This window comes from Carcharhinus amblyrhynchos, chromosome 16, assembly GCF_965287045.1.
Source record: "Carcharhinus amblyrhynchos chromosome 16, sCarAmb.v2.hapA, whole genome shotgun sequence".
Classification (NCBI taxonomy): Eukaryota; Metazoa; Chordata; class Chondrichthyes; order Carcharhiniformes; family Carcharhinidae; genus Carcharhinus; species Carcharhinus amblyrhynchos.
In genome coordinates, this window is record NC_137339.1 from 44503771 (window position 1) to 44518736 (window position 14966).

The 14966-nt window shown below is 42.5% G+C and overlaps 1 protein-coding gene across 4 annotated transcripts in view; it reads right to left on the minus strand.

The window, feature by feature from the left end:
* quoa (quattro a) overlaps nucleotides 1-14966 on the minus strand; it is a 170008-nt gene that overhangs the window by 67984 nt on the left and 87058 nt on the right. For all 4 annotated transcript variants that reach the window (XM_080205043.1, XM_080205041.1, XM_080205042.1 and 1 more), the window contains 2 exons: nucleotides 3990-4187; nucleotides 1385-1508 (listed from right to left, as the gene is read on the minus strand). In XM_080205043.1, coding sequence (XP_080061169.1) covers nucleotides 1385-1508; nucleotides 3990-4187 — 322 coding nt within the window. The remainder of the gene's footprint in view (nucleotides 1-1384; nucleotides 1509-3989; nucleotides 4188-14966) is intronic.

The following is a 14966-nucleotide window of genomic DNA, read 5'->3' on the forward strand; positions in this document are numbered from 1 at the left end:
CATCGACTCAACTCTTTTAGTATTCCATCACATTGCTGACATGTGCCTTATTGATGGTGGACAGGCTCTGGAGAAATCAGGATGTGATTTGCTCTCTGCAAAATTTCCAGCCTCTGTGTAGCCAGTAATTATATGGTTCAATTCAATGCCAGGCCAACTGTGAGGATATTGCTGGTGGGGGATTCAATAATGATATTGTTGAACTGTAAGGGGAGATAGTTGGATTATTTCTTGTCAGAAAAGGTCACTATGTAGTGTGAATGTTACTTGCCACTTTCAGCCCAAACTTAATGTTGCCCAGGTCATGCTATGGCATGGACTGTTTCAGTATCTGATCATAACATTGTGAAATCATCAGCAAAGCTCTCCACTAATTCTGACCGTATGATGGAACGAGGTTCACTGATGAAGCAACTGAAGATGATTGGTCCTAGATCCGAGGACCTAGAACTCCTGCAGTGATGTCCTGAGACTGAGTTGATTGACCCCCAACTACCATAAACAACTTCATTGTGCTAGGTATGGCTCCAACCAACGGAGTGTTCTCTCACTCATTCACATTGACTTCAATTTTGCCAGTGTACCTTAATACCATGCTTAGTCAAATGCTACCTTCATAGCAAAGGCAATCATTCTCATCTCACTACTTAAACTGAGCTCTTTTGGACAAAGGTTGTAATGAGCTCTGGAACTGAGTAGCCATGGCAGTTATATGTAAATCAGGTCAAGGAAGGATGGCAGATTTCCTTTCTTAAAGCATCTTCATGAGTCAAAGGGATTTTTACAACAATCCGGACATTTTATAACCATCATTAAATAAATTAGTTTTTTTAATTACAGATTTTATTAAGTAACTTTTTTTAATTCCCTAAGCTGCATGGTGGGATCTGAACTCAAGTCACCAGAGCATTATTCCAAGCTTCTAGATTACTAGCCCAGCAGTGTGCTAGTATGATCCTTTTCTTCACAACCAAACATTGGAGGTGCTGAGTTCTAAGTCAACAGCACAAATGATAACATGCCTCAGCTTTGAGTTTCTCATTGTTTCAGCACTGAACTTCTTGAACCATACAGCGTTCTTTTTAAAGCAAGGATCGAAATCCAGCCAAGCCAAGTCAATTAAAGCTCATTTCCTGCCTGGTCTGAATAGTCCAGCCAAGTCTGAGTGGAGCTGGATTGTTTCTTGGCTGGCCAGCACACTACCACTGTTTTGACTAGATGTAATTTTCCTGCTATTAAATGCACCAATCTGTTTGCAATCTGTCCAGTACAGAATCAGCCTTTATTTCTTGCAAAATTCAAACAAGAGCTGAAAAATGTGAGGTCCCTTAAAGTTTGCAATAGTTTCCTGACATCAGACAACAATAGAGAAGGGAAGTTTCACCTGGGGATGCTGTACAAGTACAGGAGGAGTCTGGCAAGGTCATCACTAGTGCAGCTGGGACTCTGTAAAAGCCAGTTATCGTTGCAGACTTGTAACACAGCTCTTCCTGCTTTATCCCTGCTTCCTGGAAAGATTAGAAAATAATGTAAAGTTACTTAATAGGTACTTGGTACACCATTCACTCAGCTCTCTTATTAAACCATTTTGGCACTTGCTTAATACTATATATATTTAAAATGTAAGCTCCAGTCACTGAATGAGAAATGTCTTCATATCTTCTATGATGCCCAGTTACAGAATGAGAATCTTTCTCTGATTTGCTATCATGTTGAGAGGAGATAGCACTTCCACAGCCCACAGGAGTAAAATGTAATTTATCAACTTCCTAACCATTTAGTTACTGGATCATCTCTAGCGCCATTTTCACACACATGTATTTTTAATGTCTCTATGGAATTAACTAAACTACTCAATGTCAAATTTGGAAAATTATCTTAGTACCTTAGCATGGGTGGTTTCCTCTGAGTGCTCCAGTTTCCTCCCACATTCCAAAGATATGCGGGTTAGATTGATTGGCCAAGATAAATTGTCCCTTTGTGTCAGGGGGACTAGCAGAGTAAATATGTGGGGTTACAGGGATAGGGCCTGGATAGGATTGTTGTTGGTGGAGGCTCAACTCCCGGTGGTGACATTTTGCCTTCAGTCCAAGCAGAATTACCAACACACCTCCTCCTAGGTGGTGTATGCTAATAACATAGTCCTTCCATCAGTCAGCTGCACAGCTTCAACTGTGACACACAACTCTGTTTTATAAATCTGGGGAGTCCATACATCTTTGCAGGGACTGATTGTCTTTTACCAGGGACTGGTCAGGGTCTGGAACCTGGGGGATATTCCAGACCTGCCATGGTGGGAGATGCCATGGAGGGTGGGGTGAGGGGTGGGGTGTGGGAGAGGGGAGTGGAATGCTGCAGGCCAGCCAAAAGTCAATGGACAATCTTCCTACTGTGTGGTGCTCTGAATTTAACACGGTACTCAAGCTGAGGTCTAACCAGTGTTTTCTAAAGGTTTAACATAAGCTCCTTGCTTTTGTAATCTATACTCCTATTTATAAAATTAAAAGTGCTACCTGCTTTCTAACAACCTTCTCACGTTGTCCTGCAATTTCTCATCATCTCCGACCCTCTTAGAATCTTTTCTGTTTCACTTCACTTCACTGAACCCCTTATTCTGATTCAGGGTCATGGGGAGTCAGAGCCTATCCCAACGGACAATGGCATCAGGCAGGGTACATCCAGGACAGCATGCCAGTCCATCACTGGATGGACACACACCCAGGCACAGACGAGACAGACACACACACACACACACACACACACACACACACACACACACACACACACACACACACACACACAATCGACTCATAACCAACTTCAAGCTTGGAATCAATCTGGTGAACACAGTATCAAAAAGAGCGGTGGACCATTGAAGAACATCACTGTATACCCCACTCTTGTCTGAAAAATAACCATTCACCATCATTCTCTGTTAATCCCTCAGCTGTATTTTTATAATAAAATATCTAGGAGCATGTTTCAATCATTGGGCTACAATTATGTAATGCATTTTGCATCTGCTAATTTTACTGCACTGTAACAACTCCCAGAATTATCAAAACTGAATAATCTATTAACTAATTTTGCTTAGCGTTTATTGAATAGCATTTTCTTGATATTTAGAGAGATGGTATAAGTCTTAGAGATTTAAAAATGCACTGGGCTTGAGAACTTCTGACTCCAACACTGTTAATTTTAGAAAATAATGCCTCCAATGTTCTTCATGTTATTCTGAACATGTTATCATACATAGGACTCTGGACTAAATTCTCAAAGGGACTTTGGAGGAAAGGGTGGGTGCAAAGTGAGGAAATATGAATTATGTTGTCTCCTTGATACATTCTTGCCTCTGGGTGATTTTGCCAGGGGTTAGTTAAACTGGCACTAGTTACCTGCCCAAAAGCAGTCGGTAGTCAATTAAGAAACTTAAGTGCCTACTTGGGTGCAAATTGCTGAAGCTGCCCAGGCCTTCCTGATTCAGATGGGCCACCCAATGAGGCTGCAGCCTGACAGTTAACTGAGGTAGCCACCCCAAGGAAGGCCAGGGTGCCATCGACACCTCCTATGACTCACCCTATAGCATTGCTGCTCTGATCAGAGAGCTGTTGTCACAGCCACAAGCAATCCTGCCCCATCTACAGTGATGGCCTGACAGTTGTGAGTATTATTCAGTTTTAACTGTTCAGAGAGCACCTCCACCTTGCCATGCCTTCCCACTCCCCTACCTACATCAGCGGCATTCACTTTTCCTCGTGGTGCTGACAGTTGGCTGCAGGCTCTCAGGGTCCCCCATCTCAGAATCCCACTACCTTGACTGATAGTGATGCAGAAGTGGGTGCCTCTCCAAAGGACGGACTGGAAAACACCCTGATGACATGCGCAGGCTCAGGACACCTGTGTTATTCTGAGATTTGCTAGAAAATTCAGACCCTGTTTCCCTATGCTTTTGCATTTATTGCTGATAGTTTGACTGGAATGAAGGGTACCTGGTAAACAAGCAACTCCTGAATGTAACAGATCACCGTTGAGATCCAGCAATCGTGCAGCAAACCTCTTTTGGTGATGTTCTGGTGTGGAGGAGTCACTGGTTGGTAAACGAGTAGTAGGCGATGGTGAGATTTTATCGGCTCTTTGACCCAGTGGAAGAGGTGCATCTGATTGTGTTCGAACCTCTGTACTGGAATCTGTTGGGGAAAAGAAAGGATCGCTGTGTTATTCCACCAAACACCACAAGACAACCCTGACTGCATCAAGAATCAGATTTTCTTAGGGCTGGAAAAAACAAATAAACATCATCTTCCCTACAGAGTCCAATACCCCTAGACAAACATACAACTGACCCTAGCTACTTTTCTCATTTAAACAATATTTTTAATGAAGTGATTAACTGACAAGGCTGGTATTTACTGATCAGTTTCCATTGACATATGATGATGTTGGCAGTGATGATGGGCCTTACTCTTGAACTTATAGCAATTTGATTAGCCATTTTAGAAGGCAATTAACATTGGGGTGGGACTGGAATTACAACAAGTAAAATACTGCACCCTCCCAGTGGCAGAGAAGTCTTAACCTGAGGAAGACACCAAGGGGTCATTTTCCCTTGGGTCTGGGCAGAAAACTAGCTAAATATGTTCCAGTCAAAAGCATGATTGGGTCAGGAGTACAAGGGGCAATCCATCCATAACCACTGGCCCCTAACGTGGACCAAAAGTGATCTTGCCCCTTGGCCTGTTTGAAGGCTAGTGGGGTAGCATGCAGCTGATTTGAAAAGAGGCACAAGGACACACATAAATAACCATTGGAATAATCCTCACTCCAGATTTCCTTCTGTTTAAGGCTGATGGAAGATATGACTGTCAGTAAAAAGGTAGATAGACCAGGCTTGTCTCTGATGCCTCTTATGGTTGGACTCTGCTTAGACTCTCACATAAAGAAATATTACTTCAGCAAAGTACCAGGTAATAGTGAAAAACAAGTGTGACTTGTTACCTTAAGAAAGAAAGATAATTGGGAGGAAATAGGGGAAAAAAATTAAATTTTAAACATTTTAAGCAAAAATGAAATGTTGAATTAATGTAATAGACCTGTGAGGCTGTTAGTCCCAGGAAGAACCTATTTGTATATTGGACAATGTAGTTTAAACATACAATGCTGTTTAGTTCTTTTATGTAGATCGTAACCAGCTGCAATTTATTCTGTATAAAATTGGTGCGTACCTTTCGTTTCTCAAGATTCAATCTGATTAAAGTGGAACATTCGTTTTAAGACAGCACTTGTCCTATCATAATCCAAAGCAGAGTACTGTACACTATTTGGCAAAGGTAATCACACCCAAATCTTGTTGTAAATCATTACTGGAACTCTCCAGTCAATACCCGTCCCCTGGCTTCCTGTCCTTGCAAACATCATTCCCCTGAATAGCCACCGATTGACAAAAGCCCACAAGCTGGTTGGAACTATCTACTGATCTTTGCTAACTAGATTTGGGACAGGCCAACTTCAGCTGCTGGGGTCTCAGTTCAAACTCCTTATGCACTTACGGAAAGTCACAAACAACGCTGCACATTACCAAGGAGAATTCCCTCTACAGGCTCAGCAGCAGGCTAATCATCTTAAATTCAACAAATGAGGAGGTTATCACTTGGCATTGGGGACTTGCATTCACTAAATAAAGTAGCAAGGAGAATAAGGTCATTTGTAAATCTCTGTTCCTCTTCGAGGCTCAAGATGAATTGTGCAAATGAAAACCAAATTATCACTAAAACTCATTCAGTTCAATTACAGACTGTTATTAAAAGGTAGCCTGCTTCAGCTGCCAGTTCCTGCATGCTACCCCACTAGCCTGAGACTCAAATTGACCTTGCTGGAATTTCATTAGACTCTAAAGGGAGGGAGCCCAAAGTGAAATCTGGATCATAAAATAATACAGGCATCCAGCCAATTAGAATAAGTCCTGCCAGTTATTTTAAATGCTGCAAACAGATCCCAAACTGATAATTCAAGCTCTAATCAGATATTCAGATTCGTAACAGAGAATAAACATCTGAGAAAACATTTTGCAGGAATTTATATCGACAATTATATAAGCAAGAATTGGTTAATTTTTTATCAGCTGTTTACGTGAAGTTTTTCATTCCCTGTAAATACATTTAGGAAAGTTCGATGGTACAGGCTCAAATCAACTGAACAAAGTTCTTGGGCTGAATGAATTGGTTTACACTCACTCTATGGAAATGTACTGTTAACAGTCCAGCTTTGATAGTTTCTCAATTTCCTGGTTACAATATGCTAGTCCATTATATCTTTATTCCCTTAGTTGTGAGCTGTTATCTGAAATACAACTAAAAGTGCAATGCAGAATTTGTGTGGAAAATGGAATGCCCAAGTTTGCTGCTTGATGTGCAAAGGACGAAAATGTGCAACAGGAAAACCATTGTTGTACATATAATAAAACTAAGATTTTTGACTTGGAGTCTTACAGATTAACTACTAGAACACACAACAGTTAAGTCTTTTTGATTTTAAAAGAATACACAAGGCTACATGAGACTGTACTGTATAACAGAATATTATATAATGGAAGTTCTCTGCAATACGGTTTCTATCTTGTATATTTTACTATGTTAAAGGCACTATATAAATGCAATCTATTGCTGTTGTTGTCCTTTATAAGTAATGTATCCTTCAAAGCACAGCGAGGGAGGCACAATGGTGCACACACCAGTGGCACAGTAATTAGCACTGCTGCCTCACAGCGCTAGGGACCCAGGTTTGATTTCTGGCTTAGGTCACTGTCTATGTTGAGTTTGCACTTTCTCTCTGTGTCTGCATGGGTTTCCTCCGATGCTCTGGTTTCCTCCCACAGCCCAAAGATTTTTGGATTGGCCATAATAAATTGCCCCTTAGTGTAAGGGGGACTACTTAGGGTAAATAGGTGGAGTTATGTGGATAGGGCCTGAGTGGAATTGTCAATGCAGACTTGATGGGCCGAATGACCTCTTTCTGCACCATAGGATTCTATGATAAAGTGTTGCATCTGGCACACATCAGTCACACTCAGAGGGCACAATGCATTGTAAATGTAAAACAATATTTTTAAAATGATGAAGAAAGCTGGACTGGAGCTTTTGCACAGGGAAAACCTAAGCAGTGACATTAGAAGGAGAGGCCAGACTGACAGCTGAACATCAAAAGACAGCAGTGGAGTTGTGCAATAAAATGAACACAAGTCAGAGTGTGCTTATGGTAGGAACCCATCTTGAGGAACAGCAGATGTGAACAAGCGGTTTAACCTTTGTTCTTTTTGTTTATGATATTACCTGATCTGTTCAATGGATTGCTGTTCTGTATCATATGCTATATTGTCCTTTATATAGCACCCTTCAAAGAGGGTATGGATGTTGACATCAGTGATGTGGATATGCCGGCGTTGGACTGGGGTAAACACAGTAAAAAGTCTGACAACACCAGGTTTAAGTCCAACCGATTTATTTGATAGTAAACTATCAAATAAATCGGTTGGACTTAAACCAGGTGTTGCCAGACTTTTTACTGTGTTGACGTCAAAGCAGTCTAGGTGATAACTAGTAGTAACTTGTATCAAGCTTGAAGTTTTCTGTTATGGGTGAGCCTAAGCCTTTGAGATTTGACTGCGCCTTGAGGATATGTTTACTCTCAACAAATTGTCTTTTAAATTTCCACATGCCTGAAAGTGAGATTGTTTCAGTTTTTAGTGGGGAGGGGTTGAAAATAAAGCATAAAACCCACATTAGATTGCAGATTAGCACACTTGCTTCCAATGTGAAAAGATTGTACCAGTATCACCAACAACTTGGATGAGCTCAAGAAACAGCTTTTTGAGTTCTGATGAAGGATCTAACATTAACACACCTTTCCTCCTTTTAGATGTTGACAGATTTGCTGGGGCAATTTTCTATAGTTATTTATTTGTCACAAGTAGACTTACATTCACACTGCAATTAAGTTATTGTGAAAATCCCCTAGTCGCCACATTCTGACGCCTGTTTTGGTACACTGAGAGAGAATTTAGCATGGCCACTTCACCCAACCTGCATGTTTTTGGATTGTGGGAGGAAACCGGAACACCCGGAAGAAACCCAAACAGACACGGGGAGAACGTGCAAACTTTTCTGACCTGAGGCCAGAATTGAATCCGGGTCCCTGTGCCGCCTGTCTGTATTCTGTACTGATTTTAAACAAAACTTTATTACTTTATTATAAGGAAAAAGTGTGTTGTCTAACAGGCAGTAAACTCACAACCCCTAACCTCCCAAGCTCAATGCTTTCTAATTTCATCATACTTTTACTTGCCTTTACTGCCTTAACGATACAGCTGAAATTTCCATGGGACTCTCTGAAGGAAAAACCAATGGAACCTTCCCAAGGAGCAATGTTAATAACTCGAAGCAGAATTCTGTCCACCACTTTCATCAATAATCTGAAGACATTTAAAATGAGATTTAATTATTTCTTGACTTACTTTGTCCTTACTTCTTCTCTTTTTACCTTTGGTCTCTGGTCTAGGAACGTGGAACTTCTAGGTTCCTCAATGAATAAAAAACAAAGCAAGTTCAAAACTCCCACTGATGCAAAGCACAGAAGGCAAATTCTTGCAGGGAGGGGAAAGTAGGCAAGTGTCAGGGGCAGTCAATCCATCTCAGGCTACAAGACTTTGTGGTAGTCAGTGGCAGAGATACTGGGACTAAGTGGTGGTGCAGGCAGAGGTTGGATGCAAATGTAATAACTAAACTATGTCATTTTTAAATATATTTTGTATTGTCTTAGCAAAATACTGGCCAGGATTCTTCCAAAAAAGTTTTAAGTCCCCAGTTTGTGTAACTCCTGCTGTTTTTTTTAAGCGGGATTTTCAGATTGATTCTCCCACACTTTGAGCACTGCGGAGTGCCCAAGTGGGATTCACTTGAAAATCAGGAGGTGGGGCTTATACCCACCTGAGAGGCCAGCAGCATAGCAGTGAGTGGGCCATTGCACGTGCACCAAGAGATTGCCAGCCATCAGATCACTGGCCAGCCCAATTACTGGTGAGGCCTATGACTCTCCATCGTTGTCTCTCTGACCCCCCCGCATCCCCCAATTACTGGCCTCTTGGATCTCTCCAGACTATCCCTCATGTCTTCCCCCTCTGTGGGCAGTGCCAAGGTGCCCCATGCGCAGTGCCAAGAGGCCACGCTGGCACTGCCAGCTTGAAACTACCCAAGGGCACCCCCCCTTACCCCCAACCTCCTTGGGGAGGGGCCTCCATGGGCTCTGTTCTCTCCAGCAGGGTCGTGTTGCCTGTTCCCCGCTGGAGTGAACCATTCCCAGCAGCTAGGAGGAGAGACACTAGCGGACCCAGAGACTTCAGTCCTGGGCCCACTAATTAGATGGAAATACTGATTTAAATATGGAAATCACACAAAGCTGATGACACGACAGATCTTGGCCCCAGAGATGCGCAGAGGCCTGGGTGCCCAACAGGAAGCCCACAAAATGGTCTCTGCTGATATTTCCCAGCCCGTTGTGCTGTTAGAGCACCACAGCTGGCTGGGGGAATCATCTCCCCATGTTCAAATGTCTGGAAGTTTGCACAAAACAAAAAGTAATGGACAAATGTGTGTTAAATAAATACCACAGATTTCTGAGCAGGAATATGCAGAAATAATGTACTACAGAAGACATCAAGCTTGATACACAAGTTACTACTATCAATGGGGCTTGCACATAGCAATTCGGAATCCACCTCTTTGTATCTCAGTGAACTTTTAACAAGTTGCTGTTAGTTGAGCTTTCAATTCCAATTTAATATTCAAGCAACTCATGCAGTGGATAGATCCTGATTAAGAAAGATTTTCATTCCCGTAGCTCTTTCTAGGTAAGTGATCCTTTGAAAGACATTAACAGAATAAAAAGAGAGGAGAGAGAAAAACGTATCTTGGAAGTCCACGTGCTGAACTGGAATAGATCAACACGAGCTGGAATACTCTGACTTCACCCGGAGCTGGGATTCTCCAGGCCTGCTGTTTTGAATGGAGATTTGGCTGAGTGCCAAATTCTCTGTTCTTGCTGCTAGAGGTGACAGGGCATATGGGACTGGAGAATTCTGACTGTGAATCCTCTCCTGTAAATGTCACACTGAATGAATGTGTCTTTTAACAATGAGAAAGGGTACAGAGGTTCTTTTTGCACTTGTGTTTCTTTAGATCTGAGAAAACAATCCCCACAATCAATCACAACTGGAACAACCTTTCATTCCCATGTTCCTTTGGACAAAACCATGCCAAATGTAGCAGTTCCAAATGATCCACTGTTAATCTCATCTTCAATCATATGCTGCCTTGTTGTTTGCATGCATTAAGATTTATATATTGTTAATGGTTTCAATTGGTGCAGGAATGTACAAGCAAATGACACCTGCTCTTATGGCAAATGCAAACAGGACTTTGTTTCAGGAATAAGACTGAAAGGAAAGTTTCAGATTAAACCCACCAGAAAATAGGAGTGGCAGACTGGACATATTGTTGACAAGGACTGTAACTAATAGGGTGGAGTTTATAGGCACGGAATTTATTTTTGATGAGTCAACTTTACAGACTTCCAACGGTGAGGGTATAATTGGCAATAGCATTAAGTTGCACAGAGGAAAATCTAAGGATAAGTTTCTTGGTGTTAAATTTAACCTTCGTTTAGGACAGTGTTTAATATTAGCATTCATCTGAGTAAGATCCTATGCTGACTATGTAGGGCTCCTGTTAGGATAGGGCCTAGTGTTTCCTCTCGCGAGACCCTAATTTCTACCCCAGTCCAGATCATGATTTATACTTGGGCTGCCTCAGCAACATTGGTTTGTCAGCCTTGGACAAATTATTTGAGATAAAAGAAAGTCTCAAGGGTCCAGGATGTCTGTACACTGGAATGCGCCATCCATTCACCTGAGAGAAACATTGGAAGAGAGTTTAAAAAAAACTTCCCCACCTTAAAAAATGGTACGAATTTGGGGTGGAGAGAATGGGAGGGGGTGGAGGTCGGGCGGGAGACAGGGGAGGGGGGGCTGAAGGTTCCTGCTTGTTTCTATTTCAATTAACTTGTGTCGGGATTCTAGCACAATCTGAGTGTGATCAGTCAAATCAGCACGTAAGATTGAGGAATTTCAAACATCAATTCACCTACACCTAAAAGTCATAGGAGCCAGCAGCAGGAGTAGGTAATTTAGCCCCTCGAGCCTTCTCTGCCATTTAATATGGTTCAGGCTGATCTTTAATTTGCCTGAATCAAACCCTGCCACAAAGTTACCAGAGGTGTACCACAGGGATCAGTGCTGGGTCCTCTGCTATTTATCAATGACTTGGAGGAGGTGGCTGAAGGCTGGGTCAGTAAATTTGCTGATGACACCAAGATTGGTGGAGTAGTGGATGAAGTGGAGGGCTCTTTAGGCTGCGAAGAGACATTGATAGGATGCAGAGCTAGGCGGAAAAGTGGCAGATGGAGTTTAACCCTACTAAGTTCAAGGTGATTCATTTTGGTAGGACAAATTTGAATGTGGATTACAGGGTCAACGGCAGGGTTCTGAGGAATGTGGAAGAACAGCGAGATCTTGGGGTTCGTAGCCACAGATCTCTGAAGGTTGCCACTCAAGTGGATAGAGCCATGAAGAAGGCCTATAGTGTGTAAGCGTTTATTAACAGGGGGTTTGAGTTTAAAAGCTGTGGGGTTATGCTGCAACTGTACAGGACATTGGTGAGACCACATTTGGAATATTGTGCGCAGTGCTGGTCACCTCACTATAAGAAGGATGTGGAAGCATTGGAGAGAGTGCAGAGGAGATTTACCAAGATGCTGCCTGGTTTGGAGGATAGGTCTTATGAGGAAAGATTCAGGGAGCTGGGGCTTTTCTCTTTAGAGTGGAGGAAGATGAGAGGCAACTTAATGGAGGTTTATAAGATGATGAGGGGGATAGATAGAGTGGATGTTCAGAGACTATTTCCTTGGGTGAAGCTTATAGTTACTACGGGACGTAACTATAAGGTTCATGGTAGGAATATAGGATGGATGTCTGAGGTAGGTTCTTTACTCAGAGAGTGGTTGGGGTGTGCAATGGACTGTCTTTTGTAATAGTGGAGTCGGATACTTTAGGAATTTTCAAGCAATTATTTGATAGGCACATGGAGCACACCAGAATAATAGGGAGTGGGATAGCTTCACCTTGGTTGCGGACAAAGCTCGGCACAACATCAAGGGTTGAAGGGCCTGTACTGTGCTGCACTGTTCTATGTTCTATGTTCTATAAAGCTGGCTACAACACCGGGTTTAAAACCTGAGATTCAACCCCTGACACCAGCTTGAAAGGAAAGGCTCTTCAAATTGCACTCAACTTCTCAGGCAAGTTAATGGCAGGTGGACAACTGGACCCCATGAATAAAATAAATGCTTCCTTGTGTTGACAAACCTATTTTTAGCCGGATTAACAATACCGATCAACACGCCAAGAAATATTTTAAATTGAAATAAAGAAGAAATTACACTCTGTTACGCTGCCCGATTGAGCTGATGGAACTTTTCATGCTTAATGTTTTGCAACTGTATTTTAGCAGTAACTTGAATGTGTCCTAAGCAGCCCAATTTGAAGTAGATGTTGGGTGCAATTGAAAAATTGCAGCTTAGGGAAAATCTAAACCCCTGGATATTTAAATGCATTCATTATCTCGACTGGCTAAATTATTGTGATTAGATTTCCATTTTCGGTTATTGCTCTGATTTTTATTCTATTTCATTTCTTAAGAGAGCAGAATTTCACCATTAGGTTATGATATATTATTTATGTACCAGACAGTGGATAACATCACTTACAGTGCATGCAATCATCATCTATTTGCCCCTGTCTGCTTTGGACACACTCCGATGCCAGGAATTGGAAATGTATCTCTTGTTCTTGTTTCACAAGACTCCAGGACATGACCTCTGCCATTGAATCTATCTTTCTATACTCTGAGATGAAGGGCTGCTACTGCTTCACTGTGTCTTGCATTTATCATCATCAAAAGCACCACATTTGCACTGCAGTATAAAACTGTCAGTGCTGAACTCTCTGCCATCTGGCAAAATTGATCACAATGTAAGTAAGACTGATGATCGGGGAGCTAAGGGCAGGGATGATGAAACAGTTGGTTGCCAGCTTCATTCTCAAAAATGTCATCAGGAATGCAAGCTGAGAATGCTGAGTATTGAAAATAAACCACAGAAGGGAAAGAGCTGCATTTCTAAAATGTATTTTGCCTCAACGCATGGTCACTGCCTTTGTTGCCTTTGTACATATACAGTGCAAACATGTTAATGAAATGCCTAAATATTTCTCTGAAGCGTCTTGCCTGACTCAGTATTCATATCCCTTTGTTGTATTCTGACAATTCAGCATTATTAACTAATTCTAAACTATTACCAAATGAGCTGCAGCTATTGATGTGTTGAAAGAGAACCTAAATAAATATATGAAGCAGAAAGGAATGGAGGGGGTGTGCTGATAGTGTTAGATGAAGAGGGATTACAGGAAACTTGTGTGGAGCATATAAACACCAGCAAGGACCTGTTGGGCCCAATGGCCTACTTCTGTGCTGTACACTCTATATAAGTTTTCTGGTAGTTATACAGCATGGAGGCAATACTGCAAGCCCACCTCCAGTGCTCTAATAGCACAGCAGCCAGGAGACATCACTGGGGGCCATTTTGTGGGCTTCCCACTGGGCAGCATGGCCTCCGTGAGTCTTTACAACCAGGATTTCCAGTGTAATCAGCCCCATGCTGGAAATTGGCACAGTGCTGATTACAATATGGAAATAACAATTTGCATCCGATTAGTGGGCCCTTGAATGAATTCTTTGAGCCCACTGGCATCTTCCCACCATCAGGAGTGGTTCACTCCAGCAAGAGGGAAGAGAGGTCACTGCATCCCCCCAGGAGGTTGAGTGGAAGGCAGGGTGCCCCTTGGGCAAACCAAGGCTGGCAGTGCCAGCCTAGCACCCTGGCACTGCCCAAGCAACAAACTGGCAAAGTTAAATGGTCATCTTGGCACTGCCCACTAGGCATTTGGCAGTGAAAGGGGGTGGGACGAGAGGGGGAGAGGCCTATTAAGGGGGCAGGATCTATGGGGAGCAATCAGTGGGGGTGGGGGGGAGGGGCGAGGATATCAGGGCTGGCCAGCGAACAGGCTGGCCAGCAATCAGGAGGATGGCAGTGCGGGGCCACTGCGCGTGCACTGATCTCTGCATTGGCAGATCGGCACATGTGCTGTGGCCCACTCAATCTCATGCTGCCAGCCTCTTGGACAGTAATAGGCCCGATTTCCAGACTGAATCATGCTAGGCCACTCTGTAATGCACAGAGTGTCGGAGATTCATTCTGGAAATCAAGCTAAAGAAACTAGCAGGATTTTCTCCCATTTTCCTGCACGTTGGGGACTTAGAAGTTTTTTGGGAAAATACAAGCCCATATCTTGAACGAGGGCAAAATAGTGTTCACTTGTATAAATGTCAGATTTCTTGCCAAACTCACATTTGTGGATTGTTTGTGACCATGTAATAGAATTGTACTCGCCTCTGATACAAGAAATACAGGAATGCGGCAGAATTTTTAAATCTTATCTTTCAACACAATTTTGGCGATCATAGAAAGTTTCCAGTGACAGCAATAATGCTGACAACCCTAACTTTAAATGTTTACTAACAATTGGAGGTTGTACCTGTTTTAGGAATGGGGCAAAGAGCTCTACGTTCCTACATTTAAAAGTGGCATGACCAACTGTGTAATTCTTCATTGCTCCAAAAATGGTTTGGGTATGATACTGGTATCAAAAGGTTTAACTGGGGCATAGGTCATCGATGAGCAGTGTGTCTCGCTCCGGTAGTAACTTGATGCTGACTACTCTGAAGATGATCAGTCCGCTATTTTTG